Here is a 15,090-nt window from a genome sequence, read left to right as displayed (position 1 = left end):
CCAATTAGACCAAAAAATAAACCTTTAAAATATTCCCCAAATATTGGCTTCATTCCTCTCTTCTTGTCCTATGATGGACAGTGTTAGGAGCTGAGCACAATCCCAGATGGAGTTATCTTTAGATCTGTGTCCATGAAGGGGGGCTGCAAGCCCACAGGCCCACCGGCCTTAAAAATAGGGGGAGACATCAGAGGGATGTCAGCAGTTTACAGGCCAGTTCAGCCCATTCCCATGACTAACATGGATGGGAGATCCACAAACCCGCATCCCGGGAAAGGGAAAAATCAGGGAAGAGTAGGGAGATGGGAGACAGGCCTAAAACAAAGCAGTGGCAACTATCTGAGGAAGAAAGAGTATACACACCACATATTGGTTTCATTCTTCAGTGCACCACCGTGTTCTGTTGGAAACTACCCAAATCTGTTTTTCCTCTATTTGTATATTTCTGTGTATCCTGATTCTTGAGGCCCTTTCCATTCTGACAGAGCTCTGAAGGGCATTCCATCACCCATGGGGACCTTCCCATTGCTGGCCTGCTGCGGCTGGCTATTTGTCTAAATCCCATGCAAAGACTGTTTTTGCTAAGATGGACAGAAAGGAATAAACTACAAAATTCAGACTCTAATCCTCAACCCAGTTTCATTGCTAGTGTCAGTGAGGTTCTGAGAAGCTCCCCGCAGCCCTCAGTTCAGCATGAGCTGTGCAGCTGTCACCAGATGGAGACAGGACAGAAGCAGGCGTTGGGTTTTACACTGCATAAATGGAGTGTTTTGCTCAAGCAGATAAAGAAATACAGACGAAAATTAACTCAGAGCCTCAGAGCAGCCCAGGAATGTGTGTCCATCAGTCTGCCCTGTTGGTGCCAGGAGGCTCCATCACTTGCTGTGAGCAGAGAGAAGTTTCTCTGACTCCGCCAGAGGTACATCCCTAAACCCTCTAGGTAGGGACCAGGGCAGTAAATCATATTTGAAAAGTCGTGGCTGTCAGGTGAAGTCCCGGATGACTGGAGGAAGAAACAAGAAAGGGAGCAAGGAGGAGCTGGGGAACTACAGGCTGGTGTGTCTCACATCTGTGCCTGGGAAGATCACTGAACAGATTCTCCTGGATGACGGGCTTGATCATATGAGGAATGAGTGTGTGATCCAAAACAGCTAGCACGGCTTCACCAGAGGAAGGTCGTGCGTAACCAATCTGGTGGCCTTCTATGATGGAGTGACAACTCTGATGGAGAAGGGGATGGTGACTGATGTTATATACCTGGACTTGAGCAAGGCCTTTGACATGGTCCCTCACCACAACCTTATCTCTAAATTGAATGGGTGTGAACTCTACAGGTGGGCCACAAGATGGATAAGAAAATGGTAGAAAAGCTGTAGACATACAGAGGGTAGTGATTAATGGTTCTGTGTCCAGTTGGAGGCTGATAACAAGATAAGAAACTCAAGGCTTACTGTGATTTCCAAAATACCACACAACTTGGGTAGATACAATTGTGAGAGGGCTGTTCTACATCAATTTCCCATTAAAGTACCTGTTTATGTCTGGACCATGACCGTTATTTCACATTAAGCCACGTGAAAGGAATTCATGAATCTTAGCTACACCAACTCCCCATAGGTGATGTCCAGGGGATGCAGCACTCAAAAAGATGTTCCCAAACTGACAACAGAAGCACCAGGAGAGAGCTGACAGAAGAGCAAAGAGGGAATGTTTGAAAAGGCATTTCCTGAAGCAAGAAGAGGGGAATGCCAAACCCAATTTCTACAAAACACATTAGAGAAAAATCTACAGTTTACTATTGAAGAAACAGAGGAAATACATGAACAGTTAGAGTTGGTTTAATCAGAGAAAAAGAAAGGCCTGTGCATTAATGACAAATGCAGAGCATGAAAGATGCACAGAAATGAAAGGGAATGTACAAGGAAATCAGGAAGAGGAAAAGTAAGTATCACGGGTGGGTGCTGTGTGGGCAGACAGCCCATGGTGATGACCCCAAGCAACAGGCTGTGACATCACCGGGTGACGGATTGTGACTGCTCAGCCCTCACTGCTCATAGTGGGGTGCAGGCAGAGCCTGGCTCAGTCTGGCTCGTTCCTGGACCCTGCTGAGCAGCTCTGCGAGGCTTGGAGGTTCTTCAAGCAAGGTTTTGGCTGTGCTGTGCTGGGTCGTGCCTGGGGCTGCTCGCAGCATCTCAGTGCCCGACCCACAGCATCGCTTCTGTTTCCCTGGCCCTGCCCAGTGCAGGCAGCTGGGACTCTACTGAGTGCACCCGCAGCAGCGGAGGTGAGTGGTGCGGGGACATGTGGGTCCCTCAGGGCAGTCCTGGGCTTGGCAGGGCTTCCTGCTGAGGACTTTCACAGCCTGGGACAACAGCGAGTGACTGTGGCCTCTCTTCCTCTTGCAGTGAGACACCACCGCTGCAGCTCTGGTGAAGGAGAACAACTCGTCATCCTCAGTTCTCCCGGACAGCTGCAGCGAGAGGAACATGTCTGCAGGAGAGGAGTGGACATGTTCCATCTGTCGCGATGTGCGACAGGACATGGCCCGTGTGATCCCATGTAATCACACGTTCTGCCTGGGCTGCATCCAGCGGTGGGCGACTGTGAGGGACAGCTGCCCGCTGTGCAGGACGGCCATGCGGACCATCCGGGTCTGCGTGCGGGGAGACAATCAGTTCGTGGACTGCATCGTGTCCCCGCCCGCAGTGCCGGTGCCCGTCGGCTTCAGCACCAGCACCGGCCCCAGCGGCGCTGCGGCATCTGCTCCGCCCTCTGCACCAGCGTCCCCTGAGCCCATGGCCGCGGAGCCGGAGAGAGTGGGCGGCCTCCCTCCAGAGGTCTGGGCTGCGCTGTTCAGGGTCAGACGAGACATCCTCGACCCGGTGCTGCCCTGGATTGAGCAGGAGCTCCGTCGCAACGGGGAGCTGCGCTGGTGGAAGATCAACTGGCTGAGGAGCGCGATCCTGGCGTTCCTGTGCCAGGTGGGGCCGGACAGGGACACCCTGGTGCAGTGCATAGAGCACGCCCTGGGACCCATCACCGCACCGCTCATCGACGGCCTCGTCAGAACCATCGAGAGCCGGTGCGGCCAGGAGGCCTGGAGGATGCTGGGCCTCGAAGACCCCGGCGCTGCCCAGGAGCAGGAGAACGGCTCTGAAGACCCCGGCGCTGCCCCGGAGCACGAGGACGGCCCCGCTGCCCCGTCCGGTCCCGTCTCCTCCCCGCAGGATCCCGCCGCCCCCAGCGCCGCGCCCTCCGGCAGCTCCGGGGGTCCCGACGCGGAGGAGCTCCCCGGCACGTCCAGCGGGGCCCTCGGCACAGGATCCCGGCGCCCCACCAAGAGGAGGGCCGGCAGCGCCCAGCGCGCTCCTCCGCCCCGCAAGAGGCGGCGCCCCCGGCGCCACTAGCCGGGCTGTCACAGCTATTAGTAGAATAAAAGACAAAAACACACAAGCGCGTGTCGTTCCCAGGGTCCAACTTCCCAGACCGTTCGCCCTTCACGCACACGCCCAACACGGTGCCACTCAAGCGTCAGTGATACCTCAGCGCCCTTATTGCTCTCCTAAAATACCTGAAAAGTGATTGCAGCAAAAGCTGCCTGACTGTTCTCACTGGTGACAGCATCACGGGGTTCTCTAGATCAATCTTGCTCCGTGACAGGGCGGCAATGGAACATGGGCCCCGAAAAACTTGAAGGGTAAAAAAAAGGGAAAATGGTAGGGAGATGGGAGCTGGGCTCAAGGAAACAAACAGAGCAGCGGAAATGATCTATGGAGGAACATTTATTTTACTAACTGTGATATCGGAATGCAAGAGAAAAAAAGTAAAATACATTCTAACTGAAACTGAGGCTAATAAATCAAGTAAAATAAGAGAGAGATGCGCTGATGAGAGCTCGCCTGGAGTGCTGTACCCAGATATGGAGTCCTTAGTACAGGAGAGATGTGGGCCTCTTGGAGCACATCCAGAGGAGGGACACAGAAACGATCCAAGGAGTGGAACACCTCCCCTGTGAGGACAGGCTGAGAGAGCTGGGGCTGTTCAGCCTGGAGAAGGCTCCAAGGTGACCTGAGAGTGGCCTTTCAGTATTCAATGGGGGGCTGTAAGAAAGAAGGTAATGGACTCTCTAGCAGAGTCTTTTGTGATAGGACAAAGGGAAAGAGTTTCAAACTTAAAGAGGGGAGATTTAGGTTAGATATAAGGAAGAAAAAGGCTTTTTACAATAAAGAACAGGTTGTCTACAGAAACTATGGATGGCCTATTCCTGGAGACGGTGAAGGTCAGGCTGCAGCAGGCTCTGAGCATCCTGATCCATCTGTAGATGTGCCTGGTCATAGCAAAGGAGTTGGGCTAGATGGGACCTATTGGTAATAGGTGAACAGGATGATCTTTTAGGTCTTTTCCAACCTTGGTGGTTTTTGAAATGCACTCTTTTACTGACTTATCATCGGGCTTGTTCCCTTCTTTCTCTTCTTCTTGGATTATTTTTTTCTCCATTTGTTGTTTAAAGGCAGAGGTTTAAGAGAGGAAGGATGGAGATTAAATGTCTGCCTTCCCACAACTCACTTTCTTTCAAAATAAGGCACATATCAGCCACTTGTCCTCTGCCACAATTGTGTTTTAGCTGGGATATTCATTATTTGTCTTGCTCAAAGGACCTTAGGAAAGAATGCTGTCCTGAGCAATGTAAAGTCTCACAGGTTACTGCCACACATCATTTCCATGGCCATTCAGGGTGCCATGACTTGTATTATTCTGACAGTTGTTCTTTGCTGAACTTATAGAAATTTTCTGGTGTTTTTTATTATAATTATTATTATTTATTTATTTATTTAACTATTTATTGAGGTCATTGCAGTGTACGTGGTATTGGGTATATATTTTTTCTTCCATTTAACTATTTGTTGCATTAGATTTGGCATGAAAAACCTTTCATTCTTTCCTGTGTATAAGATGAAGCTGAAATAAAAGAACTGGAACCCTGTTAAGCTAAAATGCCTTTAAATAACTATAACATAAATGAATACGAGGGAGGCTGGCAAATGCTTTGAGACCTTCACTGCAAAGATACAAAGAAAATGAATGGAGGAGTTGAGAAATAAATGCTCCAAAATTGTTGGGCATATCAGATGACCTGATGCCGCGTATATAAAATGTACTATTCTGACCTGTTAGCTGAGATATGCTATTAACCTAAGCCCATTAGAGAATAATTTTCTTTAGGCTAAATAACTGCTAACTGAGCATAAAAGCTCTCTTGATTTGATAACCACTGACATGAGAACATGGAAGGTTACAAGGAATTGTATAGGTCTTCCCTCTTGCTACACAAAAGTAACTTCCAGGCTGAAAGGGTGCTTGAGTTATATGTGGTGAGAGCTACCTTGTGTGTGGAACTGCCTTTGCACATCTTGAAATTTCACTACATTGCCTCGTGAGATATATGGGGGCAAACAGCGCAGAAGGCTGTGGTAGTCCCTGTTGTGCTTTGAGAATCTTTGAGCTGCAGTGAATATGCTGGAATAGATTCACCTTGAACTGGACTTTTCATAGGAAAGAAATCATCATTCTCAACAGACTGAATTTGAACCATTATATATTAGAGGTATAAATGTTTCACAAGAGGAAGTACGATTTTCTTTTGGCCCTGCAGAAGTGGCTGTAACTCTAAGTGCCCTTGAATTGCTAACGGGACATTCTAAAAACCGTGGACACTGATCTTCTTAGCGTTTGGTCAAAAGGGTATTCAGTTTAATGAAATTTTGAGAAAATTCTGTGCAAGTGCAAAATACAGTTCTGTAGAGTCATTTGCACAAGTAGAAGATGCTGACTGTCCTGAGAGGTAGTTATTCCTTGCTAGCTGATTATCCCTTTGAAAACCTGAATATGAATCGATGTAATGATGCTGCAAACTGGCGTGTCTTTCTGTCACGGAACTATCTAGATTGATCTATATCCGTGACGGGGGGGCAGTAGGCTGGGGAGGATCTTGAGAGCAGCCCTTCAGAGAAGGACTTGGGGGTCATGGAAGAAGAGAAGATGGACATGAGCCAGCAGTGTGCGATAACAGCCCAGCTGTCTATCATCATGTCATGGAGAACAGGAGAGATGCCTGAAGACTGGAGGATAGCCAATGTCATTCCAGTCTACAAAAAGCTCAGGAAGAAGGACTAACATCCATCCCCGAGAAAGTGTTGCAACTACTTATTCTGGACATCATCTCCAAGGAGATGCAATTCCTTGAACATCTCCACAAAGGGAGGTTTCTTAAACGTGAGGGGTTCTCCCATCAGTGTTGGCCTCACTTTCATGGAGATGATGGAAACTGGGTCAGGCTGGATGAGCAGGAATGTGCCAGTGTGATACCAGGACTACAGCCCTTGTCAAGGGACAGCTCCTCTCCTGTGTGTGGCATGGTGACCATTGCTAGTAGGTCAAAGAAAGCAAACCTCAGAAGTTTTCCTGACGCATTTTAGATGTGGACTTGAACGGAATCATGCCCTGGCGATGCCACTTTGCCTTGGAGAATTGTATAATGGTTGAAGCTTCGATGTGTGAATTCTTGGATAAGAAAGGATCATGACATAACTGCCAATTGACCCAACTTATGCCGGGACCTCTACCATCTGGTGGAGAGAGACAGCCATGGATTCCATGAGGTCTTCTCTCCATTTACTGCTGTGTCACACTCCTTATATACCATCCTAATTCCCATGCAGACACATACACCTGCTATGCAAAACCCGATGCATGCGAGAGGACCTATACACACACCTACCTAAACCCCCTGCTCACTAACTCTTAACCTACCAGTCATAACTCAGCTATTCTAGAACACTCTGTCTACTCAGAACTACTGTATGCGCTCATAAATCCTTACGAAGACAACTTCGTACCCCAACAGGATCATAAAACCCACCCATCCCCAAGTGCCTGCCACAGGAGTGCTGCCACCCAGCAGGTCAGGTTAAACAGGGCTCTGTCCAGCTTGGCCTGGAGATCTTCCAGGTATGGTCACCCACATTTTCTCTGGCAGCTGTGCCAGAGCCTCAGCGCGCTCTGAGTGAGGAATTCCTTCTGGCAGTTGCCCTGACCTCCTCTTTTCTCCAGACAAAACTGTTCTCGCCCTTGTCCTGTCACATTCAGGCCATAGAGGGTTGGTCAGCACATGCACTAGAAATGCCAGCTGGGCTGTTGACGTGCAGACATACACTAGACTCTTTCTGCTGGGACATCCCAGTATCGGTGCGATGAGAAAGGCCTGAGGGAGGCCATCCTTCCTGCTCCTGGCAGCATTGGGCCCTGCACTCTGCACTGTCCACATGAGCCACCGTTCCTCCCACATGAGTGCTGCACCCTCAGCCCTCTGAGGTGGTGACCATGTGTCATGGTTTTATGATTTTGGGTTATCAGTATTCCACACCGTAACATCATGTGGTGCACTGAGAGTTAAAGAGTTCATTCTCCTGTTCTGGGTACCAGTCCCAGAAGAGAAGAACTGCACACCCCAAAAGGACTTTGTGTTCAGAGAAGAGATAAAGCCCCTGGCAAGGTCACGCAACCAGGCTCTCCTCCCTGCTGCTCAACCCAAATGCACGTCTCAGCGCTAGAGGAAGGCCCTCAATTTTGGACACTCTTATTATATCTGAGAGCATTTATTAGCTGCAGTTCGGCTTGTACTGTATTATACTGCATGGTAGAGTTGTTTCTCCTTGGATCGTTTCCACTGTTATTTTTGAGGGGTCCCATCTCTCTACCCTTTTTCCCTGTTCCCCCTACCCGGACGTACAGATCTACCCCGCTAGTCATGGAACTGGGCCAAATCAGCCCATACACCATGGTAGCCGTGATGTCACAGAGGTGGCAGGGAGCGGCCATTGTGACACGCGGGGCTGGGAGCAGAGCTAAGGCTACTGGGCTGGGGCTGTGCTCAGTGCGGCTTGGTGAGGTGTGGAGAGAGCGCTGATTCTCTTGTTTCTCACTGTCAATGCCAAACATGTCCAGAGGGAATAAGAAGGCCCCCAGCTCTGGGGATCCAGGTGAGAGCACCGTATCCCTGCGCATGGCTTCCCACTGCTGGGGGTCTGCCTGAGACTGGGAGGGGGTGAAAAGGCAGGCAGGGGCTTCCCAGTGCCTCAGCAGGACCCTTCTGCTCCTTGGCCATGGGGCCCAGCTTGGGTTGCACTGCTGGCCCTGCAAAGCAGCCTTCCCCTCCACCCCCTCCAGCCCTGCCCCTCAGCTGGCACAGCAGACACGGAGCAGGCCCTGGGGACACCTTCCAGGGATACCAAGCCCTGCCAGGTGCTCACCACTGCTCACGGTTGCTCTCTCCTTCCTCTGCAGTGTGCATGCTGTGCCGCCAGGCACAGGTCGACCCGGATATCTGCGGGCAGACATTTGTCAATGGTGGGCTCTGTGCCCACCGCTTCTGCTTGGTGAGTTTCCTCAAGAGCTAGGGCTCCTGCCACGGATGCTCCTTTCCTTTCTGGCCTCATGAGATCCCCCTCTTCTCTCTCCCATAGTTCTTTGCCAACAACCTTTTGGAAAGGAGACGCCCAGTGGGGGGAATTTCTGGCTTCCCCCTTGATGCCGTCCAGCACACAGTCCAGCAGGCTGACAAGAAGGTGAGGACCTGAACACAGTGGGGAGCTTGGTGCTGGCAGAGGCCCACACTGGCTTCCCGTGGACACAAAGAAAGCGACTGCAGCCCTTCTAGCTGGCTCCAGGACAAATGCCCAGTGGAGCAGACAAGACTTGTCTGCCTGGTGGCTGTGCAGAGTGTGAGGCAGTGGTGCCCACGCCCTGCACCCTGGCTGGAGAAGTGGGGCTGGCCGCAGAGGCCCTGGGCCCATCGCTGATGGGGGCTGCTCTTCTCTTTTCAGCGCTGCTTTGTCTGTCGGGGAAGGGGAGCTTCCATCAGCTGTGCGGAGGCAGGCTGTAAGCGCAGCTTCCATCTGCCCTGCGCCGAGGACGGAGAATGCATCACACAGTACTTTGGGGAGCACAGGTAAGAGGCTGTCAGCAGCAGCCAAGCTGCTTTCCCTCCCGGGAAGAAACCCGCCGCAACAGCTCTCAGCATCCTGTCAGAGACAGAGCCCAGGCCTGGCTCTCCTTCCTGGTTCTCTGTCCTCCTCACAGCACTTCTCACCGTGCCCATCCCTTCTCTCCTCCTGCCCAGGTCCTTCTGCTGGGAGCACTGCCCTCAGCAGGCAGACGAGGCAGCTCCATCACAGAACACAGTCTGTGTCATCTGCCTGGAGCCTGTGGGAGAGAGAACATCGTACCACACCATGGTGTGCCCAGTGTGCAAACAGGCCTGGTTCCACCGGGGCTGCATCAGGGTAAGAGCCCTACCCTTGCCCAGTGGCTATGGCCAGTGCTCAGCAGCACCCAGCCCTGCTCACACTCACGCTGCTTGTGCTTCTCCTGCAGAAACAGGCCATGCACGCTGGCACCATGCTCTTCTTCTGCCCCGTCTGCAGAGCAAAATCGCGATTCCGTTCCCAAATGGCCATGCTGGGGATCCAAATCCCAGTCAGGTTGGTGTACTTCTGCCCAGCTCCACAGACTCTCAGTTGCTGTGCCTGCCCAGGAACTGCCCTGGTAGGCCCGATCTGCTTCCATCCTGCGAGCATTGCTGTCAGCTTCAGGGAGAAGCTGGGAATGAGCTCAATGTGGATGAGAAGGGATGCCCTGCATCTGCCTCACACCTGGGCCACCGGAGACTCACCAGATTCCCTCTCTTCTCTGGCAGACGGCCATCTTGGTGGGATGACGAGGCATACCAGTCGCTGTGGGAAAGGTACAGGCACTGCGATGCCAGCGACTGCTATCACCCAGGAGGCAGGCATGAGGCAGCATACGACGGGTGAGTGACCTCTGCAGTCCTCTGGGGCTCGGCATGGGATCTCAGCCTCATCACAGGCCGGTGGAGCAAGGACTGAACAGTAGAGCTGCGCCGGCTGCTCCCTGCCTCAGTTCGCTTTATCCTCACAGCTGCAACCTGTTTGCTTCCCCAGGCCCTGGGAGCTGTTTCTCTGCAGGTCCTGTGCCTCAAAAGGCATACACTGGTGGTGCGCCTTCTGGTCCAGCAGTGCTGACAACTGGGAGTGCGACTCCTGCGCTGGCGTGGATTCTGGTAAGAGGCAGACCCTGTGCCGCTGGGCTGGGTCGAGGCAAGGCCTGGCGGTGCGTGCTCAGGGTGACCCTGCCACAGTCTCTGTCCCATGGTGGATGGCAGCCTGTCCTGCCCTGGGGCTGCAGGTTCCTCCTGCTGACCTTCCCGTCTCTCCTTACAGATTCCAGCTCCGAGAATGAGCTTGACTCCTCCAGCACTCCCATCTTCATGGTAGCAGTGCTACCCCACGACATTTCAGAACCTGGAAACACCAGGTCTGGACCCATCAGCCAGGCAGCAACAGAGCCGTCCTGCAGCTCCGAGCTGCCTGAGCTCAACGAGCAGCCCAGAGAGCCTGCACCAGAGCAGAGGGCCAGCCAGGCACTTTTCTCTGAGGAGCAGGACACATCTGAGCAGCGCCAAGGACGTGGTGGGAGGAGACGGGCACCAGCTGCAGGTGCCCAGACCTGTTCCCAGAGCCCCAGCCGATGGAGGACAGCACGGTCCTCCAGAACCACCCCGGCAGCTGCCCCCAGAAGGCATCCCAGGCAGCGTGGGACCGGCCGCACAAGAAGCCGCTCCCCGTTGCAAGGCCGGGCCTCGGGCCCCCAAAGTCAGCCCCGAAGATGTCGTGGCAGCAGCCGTACGACAGCCCGAGCTGCTCAGAGCAGCACCCGCACCTCGGCCACACCGGCACCATCGAGGTCCTCAAGGGCTTCCCCGCTGCCAGCACGCAGGCGACAATCCAGGCAGCGAGGGCGGGCCCACACTCGAAGCCGATCCCCAGTGGGGCGTCGCGCTTCAGATTCCCGCAGCCGGCCCCGAGGAGGCCGAGGGAGCCGGTCCAGGCAGCGGGGACCAGCCCGGGCACGGAGCCGCTCCCGCGTCCCACAGCACAGAAGGCGCCGCCACAGCCAGTCCCAGCGACGGCGCAGAAGCAGCCGCGTCCAATCGTCCCGTGATGGTTGTGCTTCCAAACGGCGAAGAAAATAAACCTGGAAGATAGCCCCGGGCACAAAGCTGCTCCCGGGTCCAGCATCAGAGACAACACCCCCACAGTCACCATCGTCAGAGAAGATGTCCCCACAACCAGTCCCAAAGACTGTGAAAGCAGTCGTGTCCCATCGCCCTGTCACAATTGTTATCCCAATTAGACCAAAAAATAAACCTTTAAAATATTCCCCAAATATTGGCTTCATTCCTCTCTTCTTGTCCTATGATGGGCAGTGTTAGGAGCTGAGCACCATCCCAGATGGAGTTATCTTTAGATCTGTGTCCATGAAGGGGGGCTGCAAGCCCACAGGCCCACCGGCCTTAAAAATAGGGGGAGACATCAGAGGGATGTCAGCAGTTTACAGGCCAGTTCAGCCCATTCCCATGACTAACATGGATGGGAGATCCACAAACCCGCAGCCCGGGAAAGGGAAAAATCAGGGAAGAGTAGGAAGATGGGAGATGGGCCTAAAACAAAGCAGTGGCAACTATCTGAGGAAGAAAGAGTATACACACCACATATTGGTTTCATTCTTCAGTGCACCACCGTGTTCTGTTGGAAACTACCCAAATCTGTTTTTCCTCTATTTGTATATTTCTGTGTATCCTGATTCTTGAGGCCCTTTCCATTCTGACAGAGCTCTGAAGGGCATTCCATCACCCATGGGGACCTTCCCATTGCTGGCCTGCTGCGGCTGGTTATTTGTGTGAATCCCATGCAAAGACTGTTTTTGCTAAGATGGACAGAAAGTTAGAAATAAACTACAAAATTCAGACTCTAATCCTCAACCCAGTTTCATTGCTAGTGACAGTGAGGTTCTGAGAAGCTCCCCACAGCCTTCAGTTCAGCATGAGCTGTGCAGCTGTCACCAGATGGAGACAGGACAGAAGCAGGCGTTGGGTTTTACACTGCATAAATGGAGTGTTTTGCTCAAGCAGATAAAGAAATACAGACGAAAATTAACTCAGAGCCTCAGAGCAGCCCAGGAGTGTGTGTCCATCAGTCTGCCCTATTGGGGCCAGGAGGCTCCATCACTTGCTGTGAGCAGAGAGAAGTTTGTCTGACTCTGCCAGAGGTACATCCCTAAACCCTCTAGGTAGGGACCAGGGCAGTAAATCATATTTGAAAAGTTGTGGCTGTCAGGTGAAGTCCCGGATGACTGGAGGAAGAAACAAGAAAGGGTGCAAGGAGGAGCTGGGGAACTACAGGCTTGTGTGTCTCACATCTGTGCCTGGGAAGATCACTGAACAGATTCTCCTGGATGACGGGCTTGATCATATGAGGAATGAGTGTGTGATCCAAGACAGCTAGCACAGCTTAACGACAGGTGGGGCCGGACAGGGACACCCTGGTGCAGTGCATAGAGCACGCCCTGGGACCCATCACCGCACCGCTCATCGACGGCCTCGTCAGAACCATCGAGAGCCGGTGCGGCCAGGAGGCCTGGAGGATGCTGGGCCTCGAAGACCCCGGCGCTGCCCAGGAGCAGGAGAACGGCTCTGAAGACCCCGGCGCTGCCCCGGAGCACGAGGACGGCCCCGCTGCCCCGTCCGGTCCCGTCTCCTCCCCGCAGGATCCCGCCGCCCCCAGCGCCGCGCCCTCCGGCAGCTCCGCGGGTCCCGACGCGGAGGAGCTCCCCGGCACGTCCAGCGGGGCCCTCGGCACAGGATCCCGGCGCCCCACCAAGAGGAGGGCCGGCAGCGCCCAGCGCGCTCCTCCGCCCCGCAAGAGGCGGCGCCCCCGGCGCCACTAGCCGGGCTGTCACAGCTTTTAGTAGAATAAAAGATAGACAAAAACACACAAGCACGTGTCGTTCCCAGGGTCCAACTTCCCAGACCGTTCGCCCTTCACGCACACGCCCAACACGGTGCCACTCAACCGTCAGTGATACCTCAGCGCCCTTATTGCTCTCCTAAAATACCTGAAAAGTGATTGCAGCAAAAGCTGCCAGACTGTTCTCACTGGTGACAGCATCACGGAGTTCTCTAGATCAATCTTTCTCCGTGACAGGGTGGAGCGGCCACATGGGCCCCGAAAAACGGGAAGGGGAAAAAAAGGGGGAAATGGTAGGGAGATGGGAGCTGGGCTCAAGGAAACAAACAGAGCAGCGGAAATGATCTAAGGAGGAAAATTTATTTTACTAACTGTGATATGGGAATGCAAGATAAAAAAGTATAATACAATCTAATTGATATTGAGGCTAATAAATCAAGTAAAATAAGAGAGAGAGTGGATTCCGGAGACCGAGAAGCCTACTTTGATATGGAAGGTGCCACGGCTTGGAAGCACACCCACACCCGCTGCCTGGTTGTGAGCGAGCGAGAGAGCCTCACTTCTGTGATGTGTTTCCCTCTCTGACTGTGAGGTCCTTTGGGATGTGTAGTTCTTCTTCTCTGTGCTCCACATCATGTCATGATGTGGAATACCAATATCAAAATTACAAAACCTTGGCAGTCCGTTCTCACTGGTGACAGATGGCAGGACAAGGGAAATGACCTCAATTTTATCCAGGGGAGGTCTAGGTTGGATATCTGGGAAAACAACTTTACACAAAGGGTTGTTAAGCACTGGAATAGGCTCCCCAGGGAGGTGGTTGAATCACCATCACTGGATGTGTTCAAAGACTGTTTGAATGTGGTGCTCAGGGACATGTTTTAGTGGAGGGTTGCTAGTGTTAGGGTGGGATGGTTTGGTTGCAGTTGGACTCGATGATCTTTAAGGTGTTTTGCTTCCCGAACAGCTCTATGATTCTATCCTGTTTCTACATGCTGTTATAAAATTTTCTCCCTAGCTTTCCTGTAGGTCTCCTTCAGGTACTGGAAATTTCTCTGGAGCCTTCTCTCTGTGGGAATACAAGAAAAGCTGTTCAGAGCAGCAGCTGTGGAGCAAGATAAACAGCATCTCTCCTCCAGGCTGAAGAGCCCTACTTCTTTAGCTGGTCCTCATATGGGACCAATCATATTTGAAAATTCGTGGCTATCAGGTGAAGTCCTGGATTACTGGAGGAAGAAACAAGAAAGGGAGCAAGGAGGAGCTGGGGAACTACAGGCTGCTGAGTCTCACATCTGTGCCTGGGAACATCACTGAACAGATCCTCCTGGATGACATGCCTGATCATATGAGGAATGAGTGTGTGATCCAAGACAGCTAGCATGGCTTCACCAGAGGAAGGTTGTGCTTAACCAATCTGGTGGCTTTCTATGATGGAGTGACAACTCTGGTGGACAAGGGAAGGTGACTGATGTTATATACCTGGACATGAGCAAGGCCTTTGACATGGTTCCCCACCACATCCTTATCTCGAAATTTGAGGGGTGTGAATTTTACAGGTGGGTCACTAGATGGATAAGAAATTGGTAGAAAAGCTGTAGACATACAGAGGGTAGTGATTAATGGTTCTGTGGCCAGGTGGAGGCTGGTAACAAGCATTGTCCTCCAAAGGTCTGTCTTGGACCAGTGCTCTTTAACATCTTTATTAATGACACTGCTGATGAAATCAAGTGCACCCTCAGCAAGTTTGCTGATGTCACCAAGCTGAGTGGTGTGGTCGACATGGAGCAAGGAAGGGATGCCATTCAGAGGGACTTCAGTAGACTTGAAAGGTGGGCCTGGGTGAAGAACATGGTTCAACATGGCAAAGTGCAAGGTTTTGCACTTGGGCTGGAGGAATCCCAGACATCTACACAGACTGGAGAGAGCAGTCCTTGAGAGCAGCCCTGCAGAAAAGGACCTGGGTGTCCTAATGGATGAGGAACTTAATGTGAGCCAGCAGTGTGCTCTGCATCTTGGAAAGCAAATGGTATCCTGGGCTCTGTAAGGGGAGGGGTGGCCTGCAGGGACAGGGAGGTGAATGTCCCTCTCTACTCTGCTCTTGTGAGGCCCCATCTGGAGTACTGTGTCCAGGTGTGGAACCCCCAGAACAAGAAACAGAGAGCTGCTGGACAGGGTCCAGAGGAGGGCTATGAAGATGATTAAGGGG

General features: G+C 52.6%; 2 protein-coding genes across 2 annotated transcripts; both read left to right on the top strand.

The window, feature by feature from the left end:
- Positions 1–2,234: 2,234 nt before the first annotated feature.
- On the top strand, positions 2,235–3,407 carry LOC146753772 (uncharacterized). The gene has a single exon (XM_085530408.1). The coding sequence runs from the start codon at positions 2,487–2,489 to the stop codon at positions 3,405–3,407; it is 921 nt and encodes a 306-aa protein (XP_085386534.1). The 5' UTR covers positions 2,235–2,486.
- Positions 3,408–9,143: 5,736 nt separating this feature from the next.
- On the top strand, positions 9,144–11,291 carry LOC146753771 (uncharacterized). Its single transcript, XM_085530409.1, has 5 exons — positions 9,144–9,341; positions 9,433–9,539; positions 9,755–9,868; positions 10,020–10,138; positions 10,299–11,291. Exons 1-5 carry the CDS (start codon positions 9,291–9,293, stop codon positions 11,108–11,110), a joined length of 1,203 nt encoding a protein of 400 aa, XP_085386535.1. The 5' UTR covers positions 9,144–9,290; the 3' UTR covers positions 11,111–11,291.
- Positions 11,292–15,090: the final 3,799 nt, after the last annotated feature.

The sequence above is a fragment of the Coturnix japonica genome, chromosome Z, assembly GCF_054131305.1.
Source record: "Coturnix japonica strain WE chromosome Z, WE-NBRP24, whole genome shotgun sequence".
Classification (NCBI taxonomy): Eukaryota; Metazoa; Chordata; class Aves; order Galliformes; family Phasianidae; genus Coturnix; species Coturnix japonica.
Note: the sequence above shows the minus strand (reverse complement) of the source record. Positions and strands in the feature narration are given on the sequence as shown.

Bases quoted from the DNA above. Each gene is read 5' to 3' on its own strand.
- LOC146753771 (XM_085530409.1), top strand. From the start codon at position 9,291: ATGGTGTGCCCAGTGTGCAAACAGGCCTGGTTCCACCGGGGCTGCATC. The intron at 9,342-9,432 runs GTAAGAGCCCTA...CTTCTCCTGCAG, and splicing joins TCCACCGGGGCTGCATCAGG to AAACAGGCCATGCACGCTGG. The intron at 10,139-10,298 runs GTAAGAGGCAGA...CTCTCCTTACAG, and splicing joins CTGCGCTGGCGTGGATTCTG to ATTCCAGCTCCGAGAATGAG.
- LOC146753772 (XM_085530408.1), top strand. From the start codon at position 2,487: ATGTCTGCAGGAGAGGAGTGGACATGTTCCATCTGTCGCGATGTGCGA.